Source organism: Athene cunicularia, assembly GCF_003259725.1.
Source record: "Athene cunicularia isolate RWA chromosome 9 unlocalized genomic scaffold, athCun1 chr9_part1, whole genome shotgun sequence".
NCBI classification, from domain to species: Eukaryota; Metazoa; Chordata; class Aves; order Strigiformes; family Strigidae; genus Athene; species Athene cunicularia.
The window spans coordinates 26,763,985-26,787,374 of NW_020799110.1; the positions used below are offsets into that span (position 1 = coordinate 26,763,985).

Sequence of the window (23,390 nt, forward strand, 5' to 3'; positions counted from 1 at the left end):
AGCCCTCGTTAGCATATTGAGGGGTGTCAACTTTAATATGCATTTCGTGGATAATGAAGCAAAGTTCGTTCACCGGACACATGGCCCTTGAAATCTGCCCAGGTGCCCCAGGGCAGAGCCGTCCCATCTCCACAGGGCTCTCTCCCCCAGATACATCGGGCAGCCTTATCAGCTTCGGCCTCCACAGAAAGCACCCTGTAACTCATAGTTTTGTCTTGGGAGTGTTTGAGGCAAATCTTCAATCAGCCTCAACTCTTGCTTTCCCAGGCTGTTTGTCTTAGTTTTTCACAGGCCTGGTTGCTCGGCTCTCACACTCTCTGACTGGCAGCTCTCCAGCCTCTCCTTCCCAAGCCTGTAGCGCTGCTGGGGGTTGTTTTGGCTCAAGGGCAGCCCCCGGCATTTGGCCGTATTGAAACTCCTCCATTTGGCCTCAGCCTACGGCTCCAGCCTGTCCAGGTCTCTCTGCAGAGCCTCCCTACCCTCAAACAGATCAACACTCCCATCCAACTGGGCGTCGTCTGCAAACTGACTGAGGGTGCACTCGATCCCCTTGTCCAGATCATCAATAAAGATATGAAACAGCAGTGGCCCCAAAACTGAGCCCTGGGGGACACCACTCGTGACCGGCCACCAGCTGGATTTAACTCCATTTACCACAACTCTCTGGGCCCGGTCGTCCAGTCAGTTTTTTACCCAGTAAAGTGTGCGATTGTCCAAAACTCGAGCAGTCATTTTTGCCAGGAGAATGCTGTGGGAAACGGTGGCAAAAATTATTTAAATAATTGTTATTCGTATTCAAGAATGGCAATATCTTACCTGCAAGAAGCAATGCTAAATTTGTAAAATACAGTATTTTCCAGAGAGGGCAGGAGCTGAACAGTATCTTTGTGGCAGGAGACCTGGGACTAGTTGTTGCTTGTGGAGCCTAAGAGCTGAAGCACTGTCATCAGGCACAAAGTTGCATGTCTATGGCCGCTCGTTGCTCACAGTGTGCCTCGCTCTGAGGCAGGGCTGTGATAAGGTGTTAAGGGGGGTGCACATATTGCCTAACTTCCTGGGAAGCCAGTGGAGGGTTTGCCAGCATGGTTTAGGGAGGACAACGGGAGGTTTCTCATTATTGTACTCCGTCCTCCCTGCTGCTGCCAACTCCACCAGGAAACCTTCAGATTAACTGGTTTACCGTAAACATGTTTAGTGTATGCACCACACTTGCATGTTCTTGCTCTCTCCCCACCCCCCACCCCCCCCCACTTTGTGTTTTTGTCTGTCTCAAGCTCTCACACGCACATATATATACATTCATATAGAAGACATAAGTATGCTTACCTGCAGGGCTCAACCCTGTATCTCATGCTTCAAGAGAACGCTCAGAACATTAAATGATGGCTAAACCGATTTGGACCAAGGGGATGTGCTCTATATCCTGTAGCAGCCAGAGTTTAGCTACTTGGTAAGGATAATGAGTTATGGTTTCCAGTTTCTAGCATCTGGGTTATTAAATAGAGATTGATCAAAGCAGCAACAGCAGCAGAAAAGCAGGGGGGAAAAAAAGTCTTGAGAACACAAACCTACTTTCTGCGTATATATCATATAGCCAACCACATACCTGCTCTCTGTGTGTATATCGGCAACTGCACGGTATTTCTATTTGTAGCTTTGAGGTATTCTTAATGGAGCCGTGAACCTCATATGCTTATATCCATTTATGGGAAAAGCTGAATAGCTAGCAAAATTGCCACAAAAGGTCAATCACTTCTGCACTATACTTTTGCTAGCAGATTAAACCAATTATCCAACTAATGTTCACATGCTAGGGGTGTGGCTGACCCCATCTGTAAACTGCAGGTTTCAGAGTCATGGCCTTTCACCCAAGAGCCTGTCACACCACCACCACCCCACACCCCCCCGCCAAGCTGCTGTGCCTTTCCATCAAACCAGACACACACACACATACTCCCTCACCAACAAACACTGTCATGGTTGTTACTGTCACTGCCAGAGCAGAACTGTTCATGTTGTCTGCAGATGTTTGTTTATGTTGAGGCAGGGACATTGTGCTTTCACATTTATTTACACAGCACCTTTTCAGGTTTCTTTTTATTTATTTTTCATTCACTTGCTTCTGCTAGTTGTAGTATAACACACTATGACCAGGAGATCCTGAAGATGTGAAACCAATGGCAAGGCCTCCATCGCATTAACAAAAACATGCCTTCTTATGTCATCTCAGGAATGTCTTGGTAAACAGATATGTGTAAAACTGTAACACTTCGACCAAACTTCTGTGGCAGCATGAATGGTGACTTCCTTATTGTTAGTAAAATGCCTTTGTATGTATTACTGATAGGTAAAAGTTCATCAGCAAAACAAGTCTTTAATAATGAAAGCCAACGTTTATCTTTCTAGGCAGATCAATAGGACCTTGCTCCAAACGGTTTACATTTTTGAGGCTAGCACACACAACAAGATGCTCCTTTGCAAGATGAGCAAGACACAGCTGGGAAAATAGTCCCTGGGAAATTTCTAACAATACATTCTTTAAAATGCAGCTGCACTTTAAGATATTTTTCTGCCAAAATACATCCAGGTGCCCAACGAGGGCCACTGGGTAATGTTCTAAGTCCTGGGGAGATCAGGAGCTACACATGAACCTGCTACTTGTCCATCTCAATTTACATGGTACATATAGCACACTAGCATAATTACTAAAGTGGAGCAACTTCTGGCTTGAACAGACAAAAGTTGTGTTTGTGACATACTTGGAAGAGAATGGCAGCTTTTCTTTAATGATCATCACAGTCAGGCACTCTCTACCTCAACATCTGTTTGAGAGACACTGTAATTTAGTTAGGAGAGGAATATGGGGTGTCAGCTTTTCGTCAGTGTAGAAGATGCTGCTGCTTAAACCACAAAGGTAGGATCAAGTGACTTGAGGGTCATACATAGGTAACCCTTGCATTGCAGGATTAAATTAATGTGTGGCCTACTGACAAACAAAACTGATCACAGAGGATGTGATCTCACACCCTCCCAGTTTAAACAAACCTGGGATTAACCAACAGTTCTTTGCAAAAAGCAGTTTGTCACTTTATAGGACAATCTAGCACATGGGCACAGAAAGGTCTTTGTCCTCAGCCTAGCTTGTAGCCAATTCACCACACACACCAGCTACCTGGCTCTGTCTGAAGGAATGGCTGCCACTATCCCCAGCCAGAGCTCCAGGCAGAGGGTACCCAGACTGAGCAGCTAATTCCTGGCTCAAGCAGACCCTTGCTTTATGCACACAGCTGCTCCTGCTGCGGGGGACATAGCCATTTAGCGGCTCCTTCCTCAGGGAGAGGCTGCAGGACAGGGCACAGGGCCAAAATTTAACTGCATGTTCTATATATTTGCTGATGGTTTGAAGTTTTTTCTATGCACTTTATTTTATTCCAAAATTACATCAAACCTAGTAAGCCATGCAATAAACCTAACAATTGTGAGCAAAAATCATGAGACAATACTGTATAGCACAAACCTAAGAGTTAAAAATAAAAATCTAATACCTTTTAACCAAGTTTCTGTTAATCACAAGGACTAAACAGATGTAGTGATAAGTAAACTCATATCACAATTCCAAAATCAAATAAAATTCAATTATGTTGGTAAACTAAAATCCTACAAGAGTATAAGAGGCTGAGTTGAGATGGACCATTACACTACAACGTTCAAAAAATGTGGACAAAGTGGCACCTTTACATACATGGTAGGAAAAATCTTTTTATTCTATGATTTTTGTTTTACAGGAGAATACTAATGTTTCAAAAACACAGGTAATTGAAACACAACAGTAACAGCACATACGCAGTAAAGGTGATTTAAATATTACATATATGTTAACATCTTCTATAAGAGGCCAAGATACACTTAGGTACTATTCAGCCTTCTCCCAGCAAAGCAACTCCCAGCTGCATGCAATGCTAACTCCAGTAAGGAAATTGGACCCCAGAATTTCCCATTGTCCAATTCAAAGCAAGAGATCTGATGATCCTTAGTCAGAGTTGGGAAAGTCATCTCCACCTTTGCCCATGAAAGGTTTGAGGTTCAGTCATTGGTTTGTGTACCTGAGTCATACTTTGCCTTTATCAAAAGAACCAACAAAAAGTAAACTGTATTTTGTTGTTTTATGCTGAATAAAAGAACAGACTCTGTCCTTTATATGTTAGATAATGAAAGACACTGAGGGATAAAAAAATCAATTTCCAAGAAAATAACCTTTTATTTCTTTCAATTTAAAATCTAAAATTCCTTTTTTTTTTTTTTTAATAATAAAAGCTGTCAAATTTGCTTTTCAGAAGCATCCTCATCATTAGTGGACTTCTCTTCCTTTTTTTTTTTTTAAAGAGCAACTGCTAGTATCAAAACACAAGTTTTTTAGGCACCTCCCATGAGAATTCATTTCTTCCAAAGTGACCATAACATGCTGTCTTCTGGTAAATGGGCTTTTTAAGGTCCAAATCCCTGTGTGTATAATAAAAAGAAGAGAAAATTCTTCACATTAAGGTGTTTCATGATAGCAACCATTAAATTCCTGATGGTGATATTCATTTCATGTCCTTAGTCAAGCAAGCATATTCTGGAGATGCACACATACCAGTGAACATGTCCAATGGAGAACCTTAAAATTTACAACAAAACCTAAATGTGAAGTACTTTAGGACTACAGGAAAGTCCTTACTATTGAGAATTATTAATTTTAATGGAAAAGATGAAATAACCTTCAATTCCTTTTGTAAAACAACAGATATCTTTTTTTCACAGCAAAGTTACTTAAAATTCTTGGAATACAAAAGTTATTTTATTTGGGTTCCTAATGCTTCATACAAAACCGGAAAAGTACATCTGTTATCTTAAAAGATATGGCACACTGGTAGATCCATAAAAAGTATGAACTGTGAAGACAGACAGATGAAAGAATGGGACTCTTTTGTACTGCATGGAACAATCCCATGCTAGTTCAAGAAGCTGACTCTTCAATTGTTTTGGTTTTGCAAGAAATAATTTCTAGCATGTGATCACCAAGATATTTTTGGTTTTGTTGGTTTCTATACCTTACAATAACTCCAGGCCGAAGATCAAAATTATTGTGCACGATGTCCAACAGCTCTTTCTCTGTTTTCTGGGAAGTTCCATAAGTGAACAGTGAAATGGACAGTGGATGAGCAACCCCAATAGCATAAGAAACCTATAGTAAAAAAGACACCATAGTTAGCAATTAAACATGACACCTCAATGGGCAACAGTATACAACAGAAGAAAGTATTCATTCATGAACCATCTTAAGAAAACTAAGACCTCTCCTTTACCTCCCATATTTGCACAAACTGTGTTTCTGGAAAACAAGAGAAAACTTTGAAAATGCATCTCTGGATAATGTTCTTTTCCATTAACCAGTCATCCCATGCTCATTTCTGTGACAGTAAGTGTCAGAGGGTTGAGGGCTCCATAAATGTCTAGAGAATCAGCCAATAAAATGAAACCTAAAGGAAAAGTTCCAGCTACAAGAAGCTGATAGGCTATTAGTGACATTGGTCTTGAACCAAACACATGAAGGTCTTCCTTTTCTCAACTCTAAGCCATCACCAAGGCTACTTCTACTACAGTGTCTTGTACAGTGTGTATTCCAGGTGACGCTGAAGAAGAAACATCTCTTTGAGAAAAGCAACATTCATAGCAAGCCATACCTGAACCAGAACACGGCGACAGAGCCCAGCTTTCACAAGAGACTTGGCCACCCAACGGGCTGCGTATGCAGCTGATCGGTCCACCTTTGTATAGTCTTTGCCAGAGAAGGCACCACCTCCATGGGCTCCCCAACCACCATAAGTATCCACAATGATCTTTCGACCAGTAACACCAGCATCACCCTGAATGAATAAAAGTATTTGTCTATTTTACAATCCATTTTATTATAAGTCTCAAACAAGGCTATGCATCCTTCAGAAGTCTACAACGTGTAAGTTCACCACATATGGATTGCTGTGGGGTAGCTGAAGGAATGAACTTGTCTCACCAAACTACAACAGTTTGGTTTAAAAATTCTTTAAAGTGAGATACATAAGACAAACCATTCATGAATTGCATTTGCTAATCAAGCAAGCAGGTTTACACCCAGATAGCTAGAGCATGCACTGCCTGTTTCAAAAGTAAATTCCAGACAATATGGGAACTTTGGTTTAGAAATGACCTATCTATCACATCCAAACTGAATACAGAATATTGCTAACAAACTACATGCCATATAGGAAACATCGAGAGATTTTACACTGTTTAAAAAAAAAAAAAAAGGTAAAGATCAGGGTTTCATATCTTGATCAAAATCTGAAGTTGTGTGAATATTAAACAGTAGATATCTTTTTTGTATTTACCATCAAAAGGTATGTTAGTCCGACCTTATACATCATTACATGGAGGCTGGCAGTCAACACTTCCAGTGCAGTATCATGACAGAGACTGTCATACAAATATGTACTACAAAACACATTTCCAGACTCAAAATATTTCTAGTCTAATTTAAACTATACACAGCAGTTATGCAGTAGTAGGCAATTATAGGTAATTGAGAAAGAAGGATTACTTCTAAGAACAGATACTTTAAAATATTAAATAAGGAAGTGCAGATAACCTTTTAGCTGCCTACACAGCTATCCTGATTGTTCCTCATATGTAGTTGATATTTCACTTAATCTTACTTAATTGCTCAGTAGCTGACTAATTATCTGACCCCCATCCCCCAATTTACTAAATGCTTAAGCTTTCTGGTGTGAATGGGAACATGGTCAAATTTGAAATTCAGTCTGCACCTGTGTAGGAAGGTTTGAAATTCTTTGTCCACAGAATATCATGTCAGTAAAATTCAACTGCTGGAATGTTTGCACAGCAAACACAAGTGAAGAGTCAAAGTTTTTATTAGAAAGACTGCATATACACAGAAGAAAACCTTTGGTACTGTTTGTTCCATTTTGCTAAGAAAACAGCGGGATGTAAATCTGAACTGAAGATAGCTGAGCTTGTCTAAAGGATCCTGTCCTGGAGTTCTTTTGCTTGACTCAAACCTTTATTTCTGATAGCATAGACAGTTTCAGTGAGAACACCTTGTGTACCATCATGACTGCAGAACTGAGTGAGAGGAAGAGAAATGGACAGGTCAAAGGAAAAAACAAACAAAGAAACAAACAACCCACCCCTTTATTTAAAGGTGCTGAAAGAGCACAAAGGCATTTGTAAAGCATGTGGAAGTGACTTTTGCAAAGAGCTGTAATGTCCTCACAGTACCAGCGGGTGTTGCTGTTGGGAAAACAGTGACAGCAGCAAAATTACTAATTTTGCCATAGCCAGAATTCAAGGTACCACCATGCTCAAAAGTTTAAGGTGAAAATCCAGGTAGTGTGTCTTCTTTAGATGAACTGAGATGGAGATTAAAACAGCCTTCTTTAGCTAGCATTGTTAAAAATAAAACTGAGTAATACTGTTATGAAAAGTAAGCAGAAAGTTCACAACAAGGGAAGAAATAGTTACTTTCTGGTTACTGAAATGCTATTGTAAATTGCACAAGTGATGATAGCAGTTCTAAGGCCATGGACACACAGTCAGATTGACCCATAGTAAGTAAACTTATCCCAGGTTTAAAAAGCTGCAAACATACACTGCAACGTGCCTGTGTTTGTATGTGCAAACATAAGCAGTATAGTTCCACTGTAAGAGTAGAAAAGGCATTCCTGGTTGGCTTACCAAATGTAATTATATTACTGTTTTACATGGGTGCAGTTAAGTGTACACCTGAAAGATTTAAATTTTTAATAGGTGCAGTTCTGTCCACACCTGAATATTTTATTATGTGCAGCCTTCTCTTTGTATGTAGCTATGATTGCTGCAATGGTTCTTTTGCTCCAAGTTACGGCTCAAGTTCACCTACCCATTTGTCCATAGTCTAGGATGTCAATGATACACAAAATTTCAGTGATACTACCAATTCAACTACACAAAAATACATTTTTTGTATAATCATTATTATAATGATTAATCTCAACACCTTTCTACCTGTTCCATGACACTAATGTAAAAAACGCAATACATTTTCAGGTGCAAACTCCAGCAGATGCATGAATTCAAACAGCAAAGGAAAAACAATGTGTAGTTGGATTTGTGGTAAAATTTGACCTAATTTCAGGATGGAGCTTTGAAATTTTGCTGTGATAGTTCTGAAGGGAACTGAAGACTAAAACATTGGGAATGGTGAATTTGTTTTCGAAAACTAAATCTCAGAAGTCCTGATCCTACAGAGAGTGGAAGTTCTGCCTGACTTCTGTGAGTGCAGGCAGGATCAAATTATAAATGCCAGCTCCTGCATTGCCTAGATAAAGCAAAAACAACATCTATTTTCACACCATGAGTATCCTATCAGGGGGTGATTTTCAGAAGAGATAAACACATTTAGTTCTCATTGGTGTCAGGCAGAACAGTGTGAGCTATACAGATCCGATAACCTGGTTCACTGTAAGAGAAGTAAAACTTCTCTTGTCCATCTCTCTGTAAGGATCGCTTTCCATGAGAAAGGATTGCATGTCTCAACTAGCGCTGGACTCAAGAGGGTTTGAGGAAACCCGGAGCTGGGCTGTAATGTAAGATTCAGCTCAACTTGCCTGCCTAGTCACAACACATTTATCATATAATCATGCCCTCGAAGGCTACTTTGGCATACAGCACATGAAATGCTGTCTGCTTTTCCCACATACAACTGCAGTTAAAACTTCCAGTAGGTAGCTTACTTCTCAGACTCTAGGACAGACATGTCAAAATGCAGAGCATTTCTTTTAAGACACACACCCAATGACAAAGGCAAGCTCTTAAAAGCACTAAAATAATACAACACAAACCTGAGGCCCTCCAATAACAAAACGTCCACTAGGTTGAAGGTGATAAATGGTTTTCTCATCCAAGTATTTTGCAGGGACGACAGCTTGGATCACAAGATCCTTCAGGGTTCTGCGCATATTCTCCAGAGAAATGGTTTCATCATGCTGCACAGATATCACAATGGTGTGAACTCGCACTGGGATGACTGCCCCATTCTCCTGGATATACTGAACCGTGACCTAAATAGAACAGGGAGAAGGAAGAAGAGAAAAGCAAAGTTGCTATAAAACATATTACTGGTCTACATCAAATATCATGCTATGTTATTCCAAGAGCAAAATTGTAGCAAAATGTCAATATGGGAAATCTGATTCTCTATTAAATTGTCCAAAATGTGTCTTTCAGTTGTGATTTCTAGTGAAATTCCCAAGCCTCAGACATTTATGTTCTCAGTGCATCTTCAAAAAAGGCAGCCCGAATCCCTAATGACAAACCCTTTGGATTCTTTGGATCTCCTGCCACTTTTTCAATGACCACAGACCATTTAGGTCTGAAAGCTTAAGTGTTTCTTCACTGGTAAGTGGGTAAGTGCTCCTAGTACTCTGATAGAGGTTAACCATTTTCCAACAGTCAAGGAGACAGTATCATAAGCAGTGGAAATGCTTTATCTGCTGCTTGTAGGTTATATATCTGCTACTTGTAGGTTATCCTGATACTCAGAACACCACCAATTTCTGTCTTTAAAAATATTTAAGATTTATGGAAATAAAAAGTGTTAGTTTTCAACTATCTGAAATATCTATAGCAGTATTTACCTGTGTCTTAGAGTCAGGCCTCAGCCAAGGAAGTTCTCCATTACGCCTCAGCTCTGCTAACCTGGCATTCAGTTTATGAGCAAGAATAATTGTTAGAGGCATACATTCTTCTGTCTCATCTGTTGCATAACCAAACATCAAACCCTACAGGAAGAGAAGATATACTTCAGTCACTGTTAAGAGCACCACAACCAAAGGCAATAAGATTTCATCTGAAGCAAAGAGCAAACAGTACCCTCAGGTTTTATTTTCTACTGTTTTACATCATAGTGCAAGAAGCCTAAACTCAGATCAGGCTGCAACATGTTACAGTGTAATGAGAAACAAACCACGTTCCTAGAATTTTTCACTGAAAGCCTGGAGGTTTGCATGTTGAGCTGGGAACCTAGACAAAAATGGAGACGTTTCTGTGAAAAAATCAGGTTCTTTCACAGAAAAAAAAAAAAAAGTTAGAGTAACAATTTCAGGACTATTGTGTCATAGGAAAGGCATTATCGTTAGCCCAGAAAGGTTGTAGTGGCTTTTATGTATGAATGCAGACACACTAATACTGCAGCTTGCATCTGAAATTTCAGTGGAATGGGATGTGAATACTCCATGAAGGATGTACCATTCCACAGTTTTAAGGCACCTGCCTCAGATTTTCAATGCCACATGCTTCTAGTCACAGCTTCTACTATTATTCAGTCATGGTCCCTGCATCAGATTATAATTTGTTAAATAAAGTTACCAGCATTTTCTTTCTCCTCATCCAGTGTATGTTTGATTAATAAAAAAAGAAAAAAACCACAAAGGTACTTTGATACAATGGGAAGGGAGGCTATCAAAGTGACAAAGAACGTCAGATATCTTTTCATCTTGTGTAGTATTATGACCCCATGACAGCATAAAAGCATTTTAATTTAGTCCTTGAAGGTTTTATGAATATTAGCATGGCTCCTGGACTCTGATATCTCCACTTATGGTTCTCAACAGCATTGTTATAAACTAGATATTACTACTAATGATAACTACTGTAAATGTTAAACTTGCTCATACTGGCATCAGCCAGATTATGGAGTTTTTATGTTAGCATCTTTCTCTTGGGAACATGCAATAATCATCTACATGTGTTATTTAGCTCATAGAAATGAAGCTTGGACAGCCTTAATTATGTGGAACACCTATTACAATAGATGCCTCTGGGAAATAAATGAGAATTAAAATTACTCTGGTGTATTTGCCTTCATTGTACTAATGCTGAAGACAGTTGAAACATTGCCTAATTTTTTGCTGTGTAAAATCTCAAGAGCTCTGTGAAAGTTAAAAGATGCTTTGTTTATTCCATTTTACACAAGTCTGGCTGCAAGATGAATGGTCTAATGAATCTAAAGCTACTCAACAAATCCAAGAAATGCATAAGCAAAAAACCTTTGCTAAATTCTAAAGTACACATCCTCAGCTACTATAAACTGCCATAGCTCTCCTGATTTGCATGACTGCTAGAACAAACACCAGGCAAAAGTCTGCTCTCAAAGAACTTCCAACTGTTTTAATAAAAATATGATTTTATTCTGGGGTAGCCCAAGATGGCAGTGTGGAAATCTTCATATGGGCTTTAATTTGGAAAACAAGGAAATAAGATGGGGTAAAACTTTTTCCATTCAAACAGCTTTGATGTTTTAGATGTGATGTTATGTCTACCTGATCTCCAGCACCAACATCCTCTTCATCCCTGTGTAGATGAACACCTTGGGCAATATCAGGTGACTGCTGTTCCAGTGCCACTAAAACATTGCAAGTCTTGTAGTCAAAGCCTATTTGGAAAAAAGAATAGCAGTGAACAGCTTTTTCTGCCACAGTTAAGGAATACAAAAAGAATAGCTTTTTCTGCCACAATTAAGGAAAGTAGCATGGAACCATATGACAGAATGCAATATCCTTCAGAACTCAAAACCTAACTGCTATTTTTAATTTTTTTTTTTTTTTTTTTTTTTTTTTTTTTTTTTTTTTTGGTCAATAGGACACTTGAAACCTTTTTTTTTTGAAGGTGGTAGAGTATATAGGGTTGTATTTATTGCTTGTTACTGCTTGTTTTCTCTTGCATTGGTACCCTGTGCCAAGCCAATTCAAATTAATTGCTAACTGCAGAACACTAGTCAAAAAAGTAAATAATGAGCCCCTCCCAAATAAATAATATTAAAAACCTCTACGTAAATTCCTAGGAGCTGATGTTTTCAGCAACTGAAGACTCTGCTCTCTGACTATACTTTATTTGTAATACATGTAAAGCAGTGTTTGTACCTAAATCTCTCTTGGGAGTTTGTGAGAGCCACAAACAGAAAAATAAAACAGATTCAAATTTCACAGCAAACGTGGAAGTAGGAATTTTCTTTCAAAGATCAAAAGGAGAGTTTTGAAAAGAAATTGAAAGACTTATAGAAGATTGTGGCAAAATTTTCCACCTGTTCCTGGATATATTAATAGTATCTTGCTTCTCTGCAAATCCAAGCTTTCCTAGAAATGCAGCTACTGGCACCTGCTGACCAAACTCATGTTTGGCCAATACAACATATACATGCATCCATATGCATATGATCCACTTGAAGAATGCTCTTTTAAGTAGTCTATGTAGAGAAGAAAATCATATTTCTGTGTGCAATTATTTGGTTTAGATTTTTGCTTTATTTCTGCATAGAAATTTTTTTTTTTACTGGGTCACTGCATCTCCCCTTATCATTTTTTGGTAGTTAGGATAAAAAGGAGATTTATGACCTATTAGATTTGCCAGTGTTTTCTGAAAGCATTGGTGTTACATGATGCTAGAGGTAACCTGCAGATGTGCTGCTATAATATTTCCCACTACAATCTCCCTGTAAATTCAATAGCAATTAAAGGGCTGCAGGAAACACCTTTTATTTAACCAAAAGTTCTTAAAAGATACACTTCACTGTGACACTATACTTGGGATATTTGTAGTGTATAAACAGACACATAGCAAATCAGAAAGTGAAATGTGCCTAGCAGATAAAGTATTTTGTCTTTCTTATCATTTGTATATAATGCAAACTTGATTTGGACTGCATACTCCTCAGTGTAGGAGGAGTTGTTCAGAGCTAACAGAGCATCTTGCACAGTGACAACCTGCTTTACACCTGGGAATTCTAGATGCTACCATAGTACAAATATATAATGGAACAACAAAATGAACTAGGTTACCTCTTTCCTCTCTTTTGCATCAAGATGCATCAAACAGCTTGCGAAATGAATAACCAAGATTTGAGTTCTTGCAGGTTTGGAGGAGTGGTAGATTCTGTGGCTCAAGCTGCAGGTAACTATTCTGGAGTAATACCACAGCACAAAGTATATTCTGCCTACTCCCTCTCAGTTTTAACTCATATATGATGTTTTTTCTACTTACTGAGTTAAAGTCAGAAAGTGTATCACGTAGCACCATGGAAGAAGCACAGGATACTCAGTTTTTCACACATGATACTCAGTTTTTATCAGCCTTGCTAAAGCTCACATATGGAAGTGGTGACAGACCTATTTTACAGTTGCCTTTTTCTTGCTCTTCAAGAATTTAATGAGCTTTTTCCACCAACCTTTAGCTGAATCGTCATAGCCAATATGTCTAATTGCATCTCGGACAACTCGTTGATAATCCACAATAGCATGAGATGTGATCTCCCCACAGAGCAACACCATTCCTGTCTTACATACTGTCTCTGAAAAGAGAGATGAAAACAGGATTACAACACCAGAATAACCCAACCCACTAAGACAAATAACTGGTTGTGATGATAGTGATTTTGAGACACCTACTGGGTATATACAGTGTAAGTCCTTTCTACCCATATTTTTACCATTATTAGCTCCTTCTACAACAAATTATTTTTATATTCGTGCATGTCTGAAAGTAAGGAAAATACTAATACATCCAATTTACAAATGGGAAAGTCAAAACACTGAGCATGGTTCAGTGATATGCAGAGATTTTAGGGAGATACAGCATTAAATTGTGATTTCTAAATCCACTTAATCACTCTAAGATACATACTGAGGCTAAATAAAACTTATCAGTGATCAACTATTTTGAAAACTTGCCTCCAGTCCCAGGAGGGAGAATCTGAAGATGAGGTTTAGGTACATAATATATGAACTGGGGTAATGACCTGAAAGTTGATGGTACAACTCTGAAGAGATTTGAAAAACCAAGCACTTATGGGGACATGGACTGAAAAATTAGTACTTTATTAATTATAGTAAATGAGAGTTTCAGCAAAACATTAAAATATTTCAAAAATCCACTGCAATGAAGCCAAATCTGTTCCTCCCAGGAAAATTCAGTCCACACACAAGATTAATTATCCTACCCTTCTACAGCCTGCTTAGGCTTCAGTCTTTATAAAAGCTTTTACTGTTTCTTCTCATTGCTTCTCCTCTTGAAGACTGTATTTCTTATGTAATTTTCTTGAGAGTAAAATAAAATAAAAAGCAAACAATAGCATCAAGCTCTTTGCAAACAACATAGAAAAGAACGGTGACTAAGTGATGACTTAAAGCAAAGCAGCAAACAACTTACCACAAGCAACCTTGGCATTTGGGTCCTGTTTGAGATGGGCATCTAATACAGCATCGCTGATTTGATCACATATTTTATCTGCAAGACATCAAAGTTGTGATTCAAAACCATAACAACTCAATACAAAACATGGACTGTTGACATCACTTTGAATAGGTGTTTCAGCAATGGAAGGTTGCTAAGAGGCAGGTATTTCAGCAAGGGATTTTTATAGCTAATTACTGGAGTATTTAAGCTAGCTAAATAGAAAGACATATGAAATATCCTGCAACCAAAGTCAGTAGATACAATGGGGAATTTACTGACTTGTGTAAATTAATACTGGCTACAACTTTACCTGTAGTTTTCTGCACTGAAGTGTGAAGCAAGTATGTTGTGCCTAGAATTACCTGAGATACTAAGAGGTTTTACTCTCAGCCTTCTTCTCTAACACCACAAGCCAATACAGCATGCTCATCAGTAGTATGCTGTGGCGGGCGGAGGAAGCAAGCAGTCGATTCAATGTGAATGATAGAGCAAGCTTCAACTTTACTGAAAGAAATCACACCTTATATAAACACTCTACAATAATCATGCATACTACTCACAAATCTATTGGATACATGTAAAAGGCTACATTATAATATCCCAGCCCCTTGTGGCATCTCAGCCATGTCACAACACCTTCCTTCTTCTGGTCTGCCTTCTTTCCCAAGATTGTTTAGCATCACACTCAAGGGCATTGTGTACCTCAGTTTCTCTCTTTGTTAACATAACAGTCCTTTGTAAGCATAACTGTACCCTGGGTTTTTTCCTTTGTTTACCTCAGATGGCTGCAATCAGCTCCTGCAGAGACCCATGGCCTTGCTCTCTGCAAGCCGTTCTCCAACAATATGCTAACAAGAAGATGATATTCCACCATCAACTTCCATCTCCCCAACAAGAAGTTAGAATGTACATGATCAACACTGCCAGTAAGGCCTGAGAAAGTGTTCAGATTCATACAGATAGTGCACAGCCCAGAGTCAAGATCATGTTTCAGGTTTGCTTCTTCTCACTGCTTCCTACCATCCTGCAATGTCATCTCCTAACAATCCCAGCAACCAACCTAAGTCAGGGGAGTAAGCAGCACACACAGAAGCAAGAAGGGGTTACCAACAGAGGTCTGCCAGAGGTAAATCTTGAGTATATTGTCAGTTACATCCCAAATACAAAGGTTGCAGCTCATGTTTATCATAATAATTTTCTTTCTTTCTCTTTCTTTCTTTCTTTCTTTCTTTCTTTCTCTTTCTTTCTTTCTTTCTTTCTTTCTTTCTTTCTTTTCTTTCTTTCTTTCTTTCTTTCTTTCTTTCTTTCTTCCTTTCTTCCTTTCTTTCCCTTTTTAATGAATAATGAATTTTAATCAAATAATGTAGCTAAGTTAATGAACATAAAAGGGCAGCACCCATAACAATGCCTTCCACATGAAAATGGTAATTTTTCTCATATACTTTAATTTTATTGTTTAAAAATGTCTATTATTACATCCTATGTTTAGATGTTGCCATAACATGCTGTGTGGCAAAATAAATTAATCTCCTGCCTTGCCATTTGCAACACAATCTTTGGAAAGCAATGTTTTGTAAGAGTACGTCATTACAGACTTTTAATACCTTTAACCTCAAGTCAAAATAAATTATCATTTATTTTCACAAGGAAGGTATACATTTAGCTAAGAGAGACAAATCAAAGACTAGAGAACTAATGTGATTCTGACACTCCTATCTCCCATATCACTCCCACTTCAGCACAAAAAGAACAAACAAAAAAGGCAATTAGCAAATGTAGGCTGCATTCGAACTTTCAGACTTGCAAGAACTGTACATGGATTACTAAATTTGGGACAATTATTACCAGACAGGAAAAACACCCCATTCCTGCAATCTAGTTAGAAGTCCAAATGAACCTTGTCTCGCAAGACTGGGAACAAAAGTGGAAGGAGTAATTAAAATTAATCTCTGCTTGCTTCGTTCCAAGTTTCCATTTTTATAAGGAAATATATTCATGTTTTCAAGCATAAAAGAAAAAATTATGGATGAAAATATGTCATTACCTTGATGGGACAATAGAGCAACTGGGATAGGATGACCTTCTTAGTGCAGGTCCAGTGCCCTGCAGTAAACTCCTAGTGATAGGGACTGCTTTCTAGCCTTTTTTTCACCACCCAGAGTTTCTATGCCAAGAACAACCTTTATCCCTGTCCTTGCTCCACATAAATCATGTCTCACCTGCATTAGATGCCAGTGTCTCATGTTTGTGTAAGTTCCCTGTATGGCACATACAGGGATATTATATGCATTCTTTCCAGAACATTCAAGAAGAGTACAGGTAATCCCATATAATTAATTCATCCTCATTTCTCCTTGTGGCACCTATCTGGTACAAAGAACCTTATGTTGGTTTGCATGCTGTGGCTGAAATTAATTTATGAACTAAAACTTTCATTAAATGTCTCAAGGGAGCATAGCCATAGTAAAATGAAAAAGTGAAATCAAGAAGTGATGATTTAACAGGATGTTTTAATGTTATTGTGGGTTTTGCATGAACTGTATCATTAGTATCTACAGTATTTAATGGATATTTGTAGATAGAAAAGCAGTTCTTCTGCTTCCCTCTCAGGGAAATAATACAGCAAACATTCATGAACAAAAAGGATACTTCACCTTGACTTAAAAATCTGTTACTCTGAAAAGATCATGATAGAAAACCAGATGAACAATCGTCCATAGAAATTAAATTATCTCCATACAGAAGCATTAGTGAGATTGCTACAAAAATACTAGATTTTGGTGGAGGTATTCCAAAGATGATGTTAAGAACTTGCAGGAAGGTTTAGGACAGACTGAGAAGAATGCCCCAAAATCGGAAAAGTCTATTTTATAGGATGAAATCATTCAAGTTCAATCTAGTTTTGAAAAGCTGAAGGAAAGGCAATCTACCAGAGGAAATCCCTATAGGCATTGGGATCACTAAAAATAATATGCTGAAATATTTTTTTTTGTCTGATGAACAATAATATAACTACAGCTGATAGTTGACAATTAAAGAGAGACAGATATAAATTCAAAAAGGAAAGTCTTGTAAGGGTGAGAGACACTGAAACCATTCATCTAGAGGTATGCAGGATTCCCTGTTCCTTTCAAATCTCTAAATGAAAATCTGCTATCTTTTTAAGAAGTATGAATGAAATCTAACCATCATTTACTAGCGTGTTTGAAGAATTCTTGCACAAAATATTATTACCTGTGTATGAAGGTCCAATCAGATTATATATCACAGGTTCCTTCTGGTCTTTAAAATCTATGTGAGAACTTAATCAATTAAAATAATAAATTAGAATAATTTCATCTACTACACTAATAACATATCTTTAGATTAAAATAGGCTGAGACAAATCAGTCTGACAATTTATGTCATACCTGATTGTTGATGCAACAACCAGCAGTGTTAGTGCAACAAACTCGATCCAAAATAGTGATACAGATATATCTATTAAGACTGGAAAGAGAAATCTAGCTAGATATTTGGCTGATTAATGCATTAAATTAAGGGCATGTCTATCAGTAAAGGTCTTTGGTGTCAAATAAAACCAGGCGTTCTATTTTTAGCAATGCTTAGCAGGCTTTGTGCACCCTTCATTCTGTTATTTAAATTTCTCAACCAACTCCTTTCTCTTATTAGCTGCTAAATGTGACAGGATATATTTGTCCGCTATTTCCTTCCTTTTTTTCTCCTTTTTTGGAAACAGGGAAAGCATAATGGAATACCTCTACTGAGGCATTACCATGTAAAAAAATGATGTAATAGATAAGAATTCAGTTCATGCATACCTTCATGTAATGAATTACTATTCCAACAGGATAAATATTGCAGAAGGGATGTCTAGCCTGAGGATTTCTTGACTGAGCAGGAAAGTATTAGATAACCATAAATTCTTTTCATGAAATCCAATCATCCCACAGTCCCAGCCTTATGACAGAGATGCCAATTAGCCGTAAAACAGCTCTTGCTAACTACAAAAGGAATGAATGAGACTAGGGGAGCTGATGATAAATCCTACTCAAATACCTAGTTGTCAAATTATGAAGTAAAGGAGTCATTCAATAAGAAAAGTGATCTCCAGTAATTAGAAGGAGCTTCACAGTTTTCCAGATAGTTGGACATAAGCATAAGTTTGTTACATGATTCTTGACTGTGTAAGAGCCTAAACCAAGCATGATATCTGCAAGTTCTCAGGACCTCCCCAAGAATTCAGTTTCACAGATTCACTACACACACACACACACACACTAAATCTATGAACAGCAGTTAACTGAAAATTTAATAAAAAAAAGCTCTGCCCTTTGAAGCACAACAAAAAGGTACAGCCACACTTTTGGCTTTGATTTAAATATAATAAACATGGAACATTACAAAAGGTAAGATCGAACTTCTTAAAAACCTGTGATCATCAAAATAAAATTTGATATTTTTAATGATAAATTATTTATCTCAATAGAAAAAAATCTAACCTATAATTTAAAATTACATATTCAAAATGTGATCAACTGAGGAATTCACAGTTTTCTGGTAAAAAATTTAAATAGTCAAGAAACAGATACTTATCATAAGCACTTCATCAAAAAATCAGCTTTCCACCAAAAGTTTCACTAGAAAGACTTCAAATCACTGAATTGGGCTATATTACATTTTTCCTATTTAAGACTCTTGAGGAGTGCTAATTGAGAACTGCAGTGGTACTTCAATATTAACATTACACTGTTTAAATATCTTGTACATCTGTTCTCTTTGTTCAATACACAGTTTACTGAAGTTTTATGTATATTGTTAAGTATATACAATGTTAGATATTGTTAAATATATATAATGTTAGATACAAAACACACAAGCATTAACTTGCTGGAAAGATCTACATCTTCTGTTTATTTTTTTCTTTTGTTTTTTTTTTCTGTGAATATCCAGAAGATAAGCATATGTTTTTAATATGGCTGAAAGTCTGAGGGTGCTTTTAGCAGATGCTTTCTCTTATATTTTTAAAGAGATTCCTTGTACTTACTGGAGAACTGAATGACATTCTGTTTGCAGGCAATTCCACCTGAAGTCACACCAGATAGGGGAAGGAATTAATCCTAAGTGGTTTGGCACCTGTAAGACATTGTGGGAGAAACACACAATGCCTTTCAAAGCACAGTGAAACCATTGTGCAGCATGGACAGACACTACTGGACAAAGCAAAATGGAGCAAAGACAAAAAACAGTTATAAAAAAAAAAAATCTTTCTCTTCCCCATGCTGCTATCTATGTGGTTTTATTATATTGAAATGAAGAAATCACATGTAAGTCTTCAGAGAGTTTGGAATATACCCCACTAAATGCCAAGATTAAAGACCTGGAAGGAAGTACCAAATTTTATACCCAAGTGATTTTGAAGGCTTTGGACGGAGAAAAAGGAATAAACAGAGTCTTTATAAACTCTTTGGAAAGCACAGGTAATATCTGTATGTTAATTATAGCCACTTGTTACTTTCTTCTATGGAATTTGGGCTACTTAGTGACACACAACTCTAGGGCATTGCACAGGTATACGGCAGTTAGTTCTCTGGATACCCAAATAAATAAGTATGTAATTTCTCTTGCTTTGTTTATTAAGAAGGAGATCTCCACTAAAGCATTCAGTCCTCAGCTAATATAATCAGAACGATTTCCAGTAGACAAAGATCTAGTTCAGGATCTTCACTTCACATAATGCCCTCTAGCAAAACTATACTGTCACATACAAGAACACGTAAATTATCCATTTGGTATCAAACAGAGGAACTGAAAACTCACAATTAAATTCTAGTGCTACTGATAACGTCAGAAGCCCAACTACTTCTTCAGACACCAGGCCCTGTTTTAAGAAATAGCCAAGATTTTCCTGGGTGATAAAAATTTAATGGCATGTCTACACTTCTTGCAAAACCACAGACATGGAAAAGTTGGGTGTGCCAGGACATAAAGGTGATCAGTTTTCTGTCAGAAACTAGAACTATCACGGATATGATTAAGACCTATTGTTGGGCTGTGTTCAGGAACAAGAATTTGCAGGGCCACACAAAGTTACCTACTGTCAACCTGTCCTTCCTTGATCTGGAAAATCTGTATTTTTCTTCTGTTATAGGCATCTGGGTTTTCAGTACCCTACATGAAGACCTAGGCTGTTGAAGTGTAAGCCTCACAGTCTTGACAATGTGGAGCAAATGTCCATTTTCTGCTCCCTTTGCAACAAGCTTCTCAGGTGGCCACTTCTCATCTCACAGTACCCAGAGATCTGGCAACCTCTGTCAGATGAGAGACTGTACACAGATCTATTAAGTAGTAACACTGTTTCTCAAAGGCCTGCCAAGTATTTCAGCACAGGAGGAAAACCGTACTCATGGGACTTAATAGAAGGCCTACTGAGGGCCAATAAAGTTTTGGAAATAAAGAAGGGAATGTGAATAAGAACTAAAAAATAGTCCAAATTCTAAAACAAGAAAAGAGAATTGGTAAAGAAAGGAATCAAGGGACAAAGCTAAACCTGGGGACTCTGTTGAATTCCTGTTCTTAGACTTACCTATTATTGCCCCAGAGGAATTAAAAACAGTGATTAAAGTAGCATAAATTGAGACCTATCATCTTGGGAAATACCATCAGCAATTTAAAAGTACCATCTTGCATAATGTTATGTTTCACATGAAACCACATTGCACTACAGACACTGGATGTAATTATATATAAATTTGAGATGGGACCAATGTCTCAAGGACTGAATGTGGTTGTCATTTTCTGATTGTGTTACATCAGAAAGAACCCCAACTGGCTTAACCTGATGTAGCTGCCTTGACATTGACGGAGAGGTGCTGAGTTGCATCAGCCATGGATTTGATCTGCAGTACTGTTAATATTATAGAAGAGTATCAGGATTATAGACATAAAATTCTCACTGTTGACTTTTTAAAACTCTGCTGTCATTCCACCCATTTATGATTTACTCACATAACATGAGTACAGACCTGAAAAAAAAAACCTTATTATAGTAAAAGGTAGAGTACACCAAATCAGCTTCTTAAATAAATACACTTTTCAGGACATCAAACAGGCTATTGTCCCCTGGCCTCATTTGGGGGAACACTTGCTGTTGACATAAGGTATATGTTTATGGCAGATGAACATTTGTTTTCAATAAAATTGTACTAAGCTCTGCTGACCATACATAAAGTTTAGCAAATAACTGTCCACTATTTGCTTAAGCTATTCCATATATTGCATCAGATGATGGAATGGGGGAAAAAAACAGCAACTTTGCAATGTACAGCTGCTGGGACCATTGATTTTTAAAGGCTTTAAAATAGCCTGCTTAGAGATATTCCTGTTGTGGCTGACAGGTTAAGAGCACAGCTTATATGCAGGACAGTTTCACAGAGCCCATAAAGATCTGGAACTTGAGAAGCAAGCTATGCATTCTTATCCATATGTTAAACTTAGTCTATCAGAGATCTAGTAGTGTCTCCACATAAATACTGAAGGAAATTCAGATGAAAAGGAAGGAGCAGCAAACATAATACACAGTGCCCTCCTCAGTGTAATATGCTCCTGCAAAACTCCTGTTGGAAGCACCCTAGTTATCGCGGTCCTATAGTCTATATGGACAAGGTCCTATAAAGTAAAAAGTGCTGTTACAAATAACTTCTATACTAAAATTAATAGCAGATGAATTATTTTTCAGGCTTTTAAAACATTTTAAGTGAAAATATTATTTAATGAATTTGCCAGAGATGTTTTCTTACCTGGATGCCCTTCTCCCACTGACTCCGATGTGAACATAAAAGCCCCTTCATCATCCAGCGTGTAATCACATAAACCATCCACTGGCCCATTCATGGCTGTGATGCTTTTCCTGATGGATTATTATAAACAGTGGTTGAAGAGTTCTCCCTTTAGAGCCTTCTCTTAGAGAAGGTTCTTTATCAGCAGGACTATCACTGTCTTCACTTATTACCTTATTACTTATTACCTATTCACTAACTTGAATTTCAGTGTGTGAAATCAGCATGTGCTTGCATCTGTGTATGCGTGCAAGGAGTATGCATGTGCCTGAAGTCTGTATCCCTACCTAGCCTGATCTGTCAGTGCCTGAGCTGCTCCTATATATGGAAAAGTGAAAGTGCCTAGATAATCATGTGAGGAGAATGGAAGAGCCCATTTCTCGGCAGGGGAGTTAGTTACTTTAGGATATTTCACTAATTAACTCAGTTCTTGGAAACATTCTGGATTCAACCTGTGCAAGACTGATTATCTTAGCAACTCAACTGAGCATGAAGTAATGCAGGAGTACTGGTGACAGTTCAGGTCAGCCTGCCTCTTCAGTCTGTCTCTCCCCTAATCCTGGGATCTATGTTGTACTTCCAAATGTGTGTTGTGGTTTTACAGGGATAGATAAAAAAAATCTGTAAATGCATGTCTTTCTTAGTGAGAGACTGGAAGAAGTTTGCTCTGCATCATATAACTGTATTCTCCTTTTACTTTTTCATCTCTTGAAAGGTAGAATTCTCTCCTGATTTTTTTTTTTTTCATTTTCATTCATTCTTCATGCACATTTGAGAGATGAAACATCTGATAAGATCCAGGATGATGAGCGCTTCTCGTTTATGCAGACATCTCCCTTCAGCCTTTGCTTTTCTTTTCTTCTGTCCTCTATTCTATTAATTCAGATCCACCTTCAATTCTGTTTTTGTACCACATTCTCATTATATTCCATACAATAGAAATACAATAGCTGCCACATCTGAGTTCTCAGTGCTCAGTTCTGCTGCTGAAAATTTCTTCTAGTCAGATGGCTCATGTCTGGACTATGCTGATGGTATGCCAGGTATGAAGACAGATGGCATTTTGTGGGTATATGTGTCTTTAAGTTAGTATGCAAAAAACAAGTAAACATACCCATGGGGTGGATCCAGATAATACCCAGCACTAATGCACCATTACAAAAATATGTAATTCTTGTTAATTCCTTTACAGAAACCATTCTAGTCTCACTCTCAGATCAAATCATTTGTCTATCAAAATAAAAATTTCCC

At 37.8% G+C, this 23,390-nt stretch overlaps 1 protein-coding gene and 1 long non-coding RNA gene across 2 annotated transcripts in view; both read right to left on the bottom strand.

Moving 5' to 3' along the window:
• LOC113483399 overlaps positions 1–981 on the bottom strand; it is a 3,957-nt gene extending 2,976 nt beyond the window's left edge. The window contains exon 1 of the long non-coding RNA XR_003399024.1: positions 817–981. This is a non-coding gene — a long non-coding RNA (uncharacterized LOC113483399). The remainder of the gene's footprint in view (positions 1–816) is intronic.
• A 2,768-nt stretch (positions 982–3,749) lies between these two features.
• Positions 3,750–22,435, bottom strand: MAT1A (methionine adenosyltransferase 1A). The gene is made up of 9 exons (XM_026854853.1): positions 22,101–22,435; positions 14,275–14,352; positions 13,295–13,417; positions 11,394–11,506; positions 9,711–9,854; positions 8,916–9,134; positions 5,724–5,906; positions 5,091–5,224; positions 3,750–4,500 (listed from the first exon to the last, which is right to left on the bottom strand). Exons 1-9 carry the CDS (start codon positions 22,192–22,194, stop codon positions 4,398–4,400), a joined length of 1,191 nt encoding a protein of 396 aa, XP_026710654.1. The 5' UTR covers positions 22,195–22,435; the 3' UTR covers positions 3,750–4,397.
• Positions 22,436–23,390: the final 955 nt, after the last annotated feature.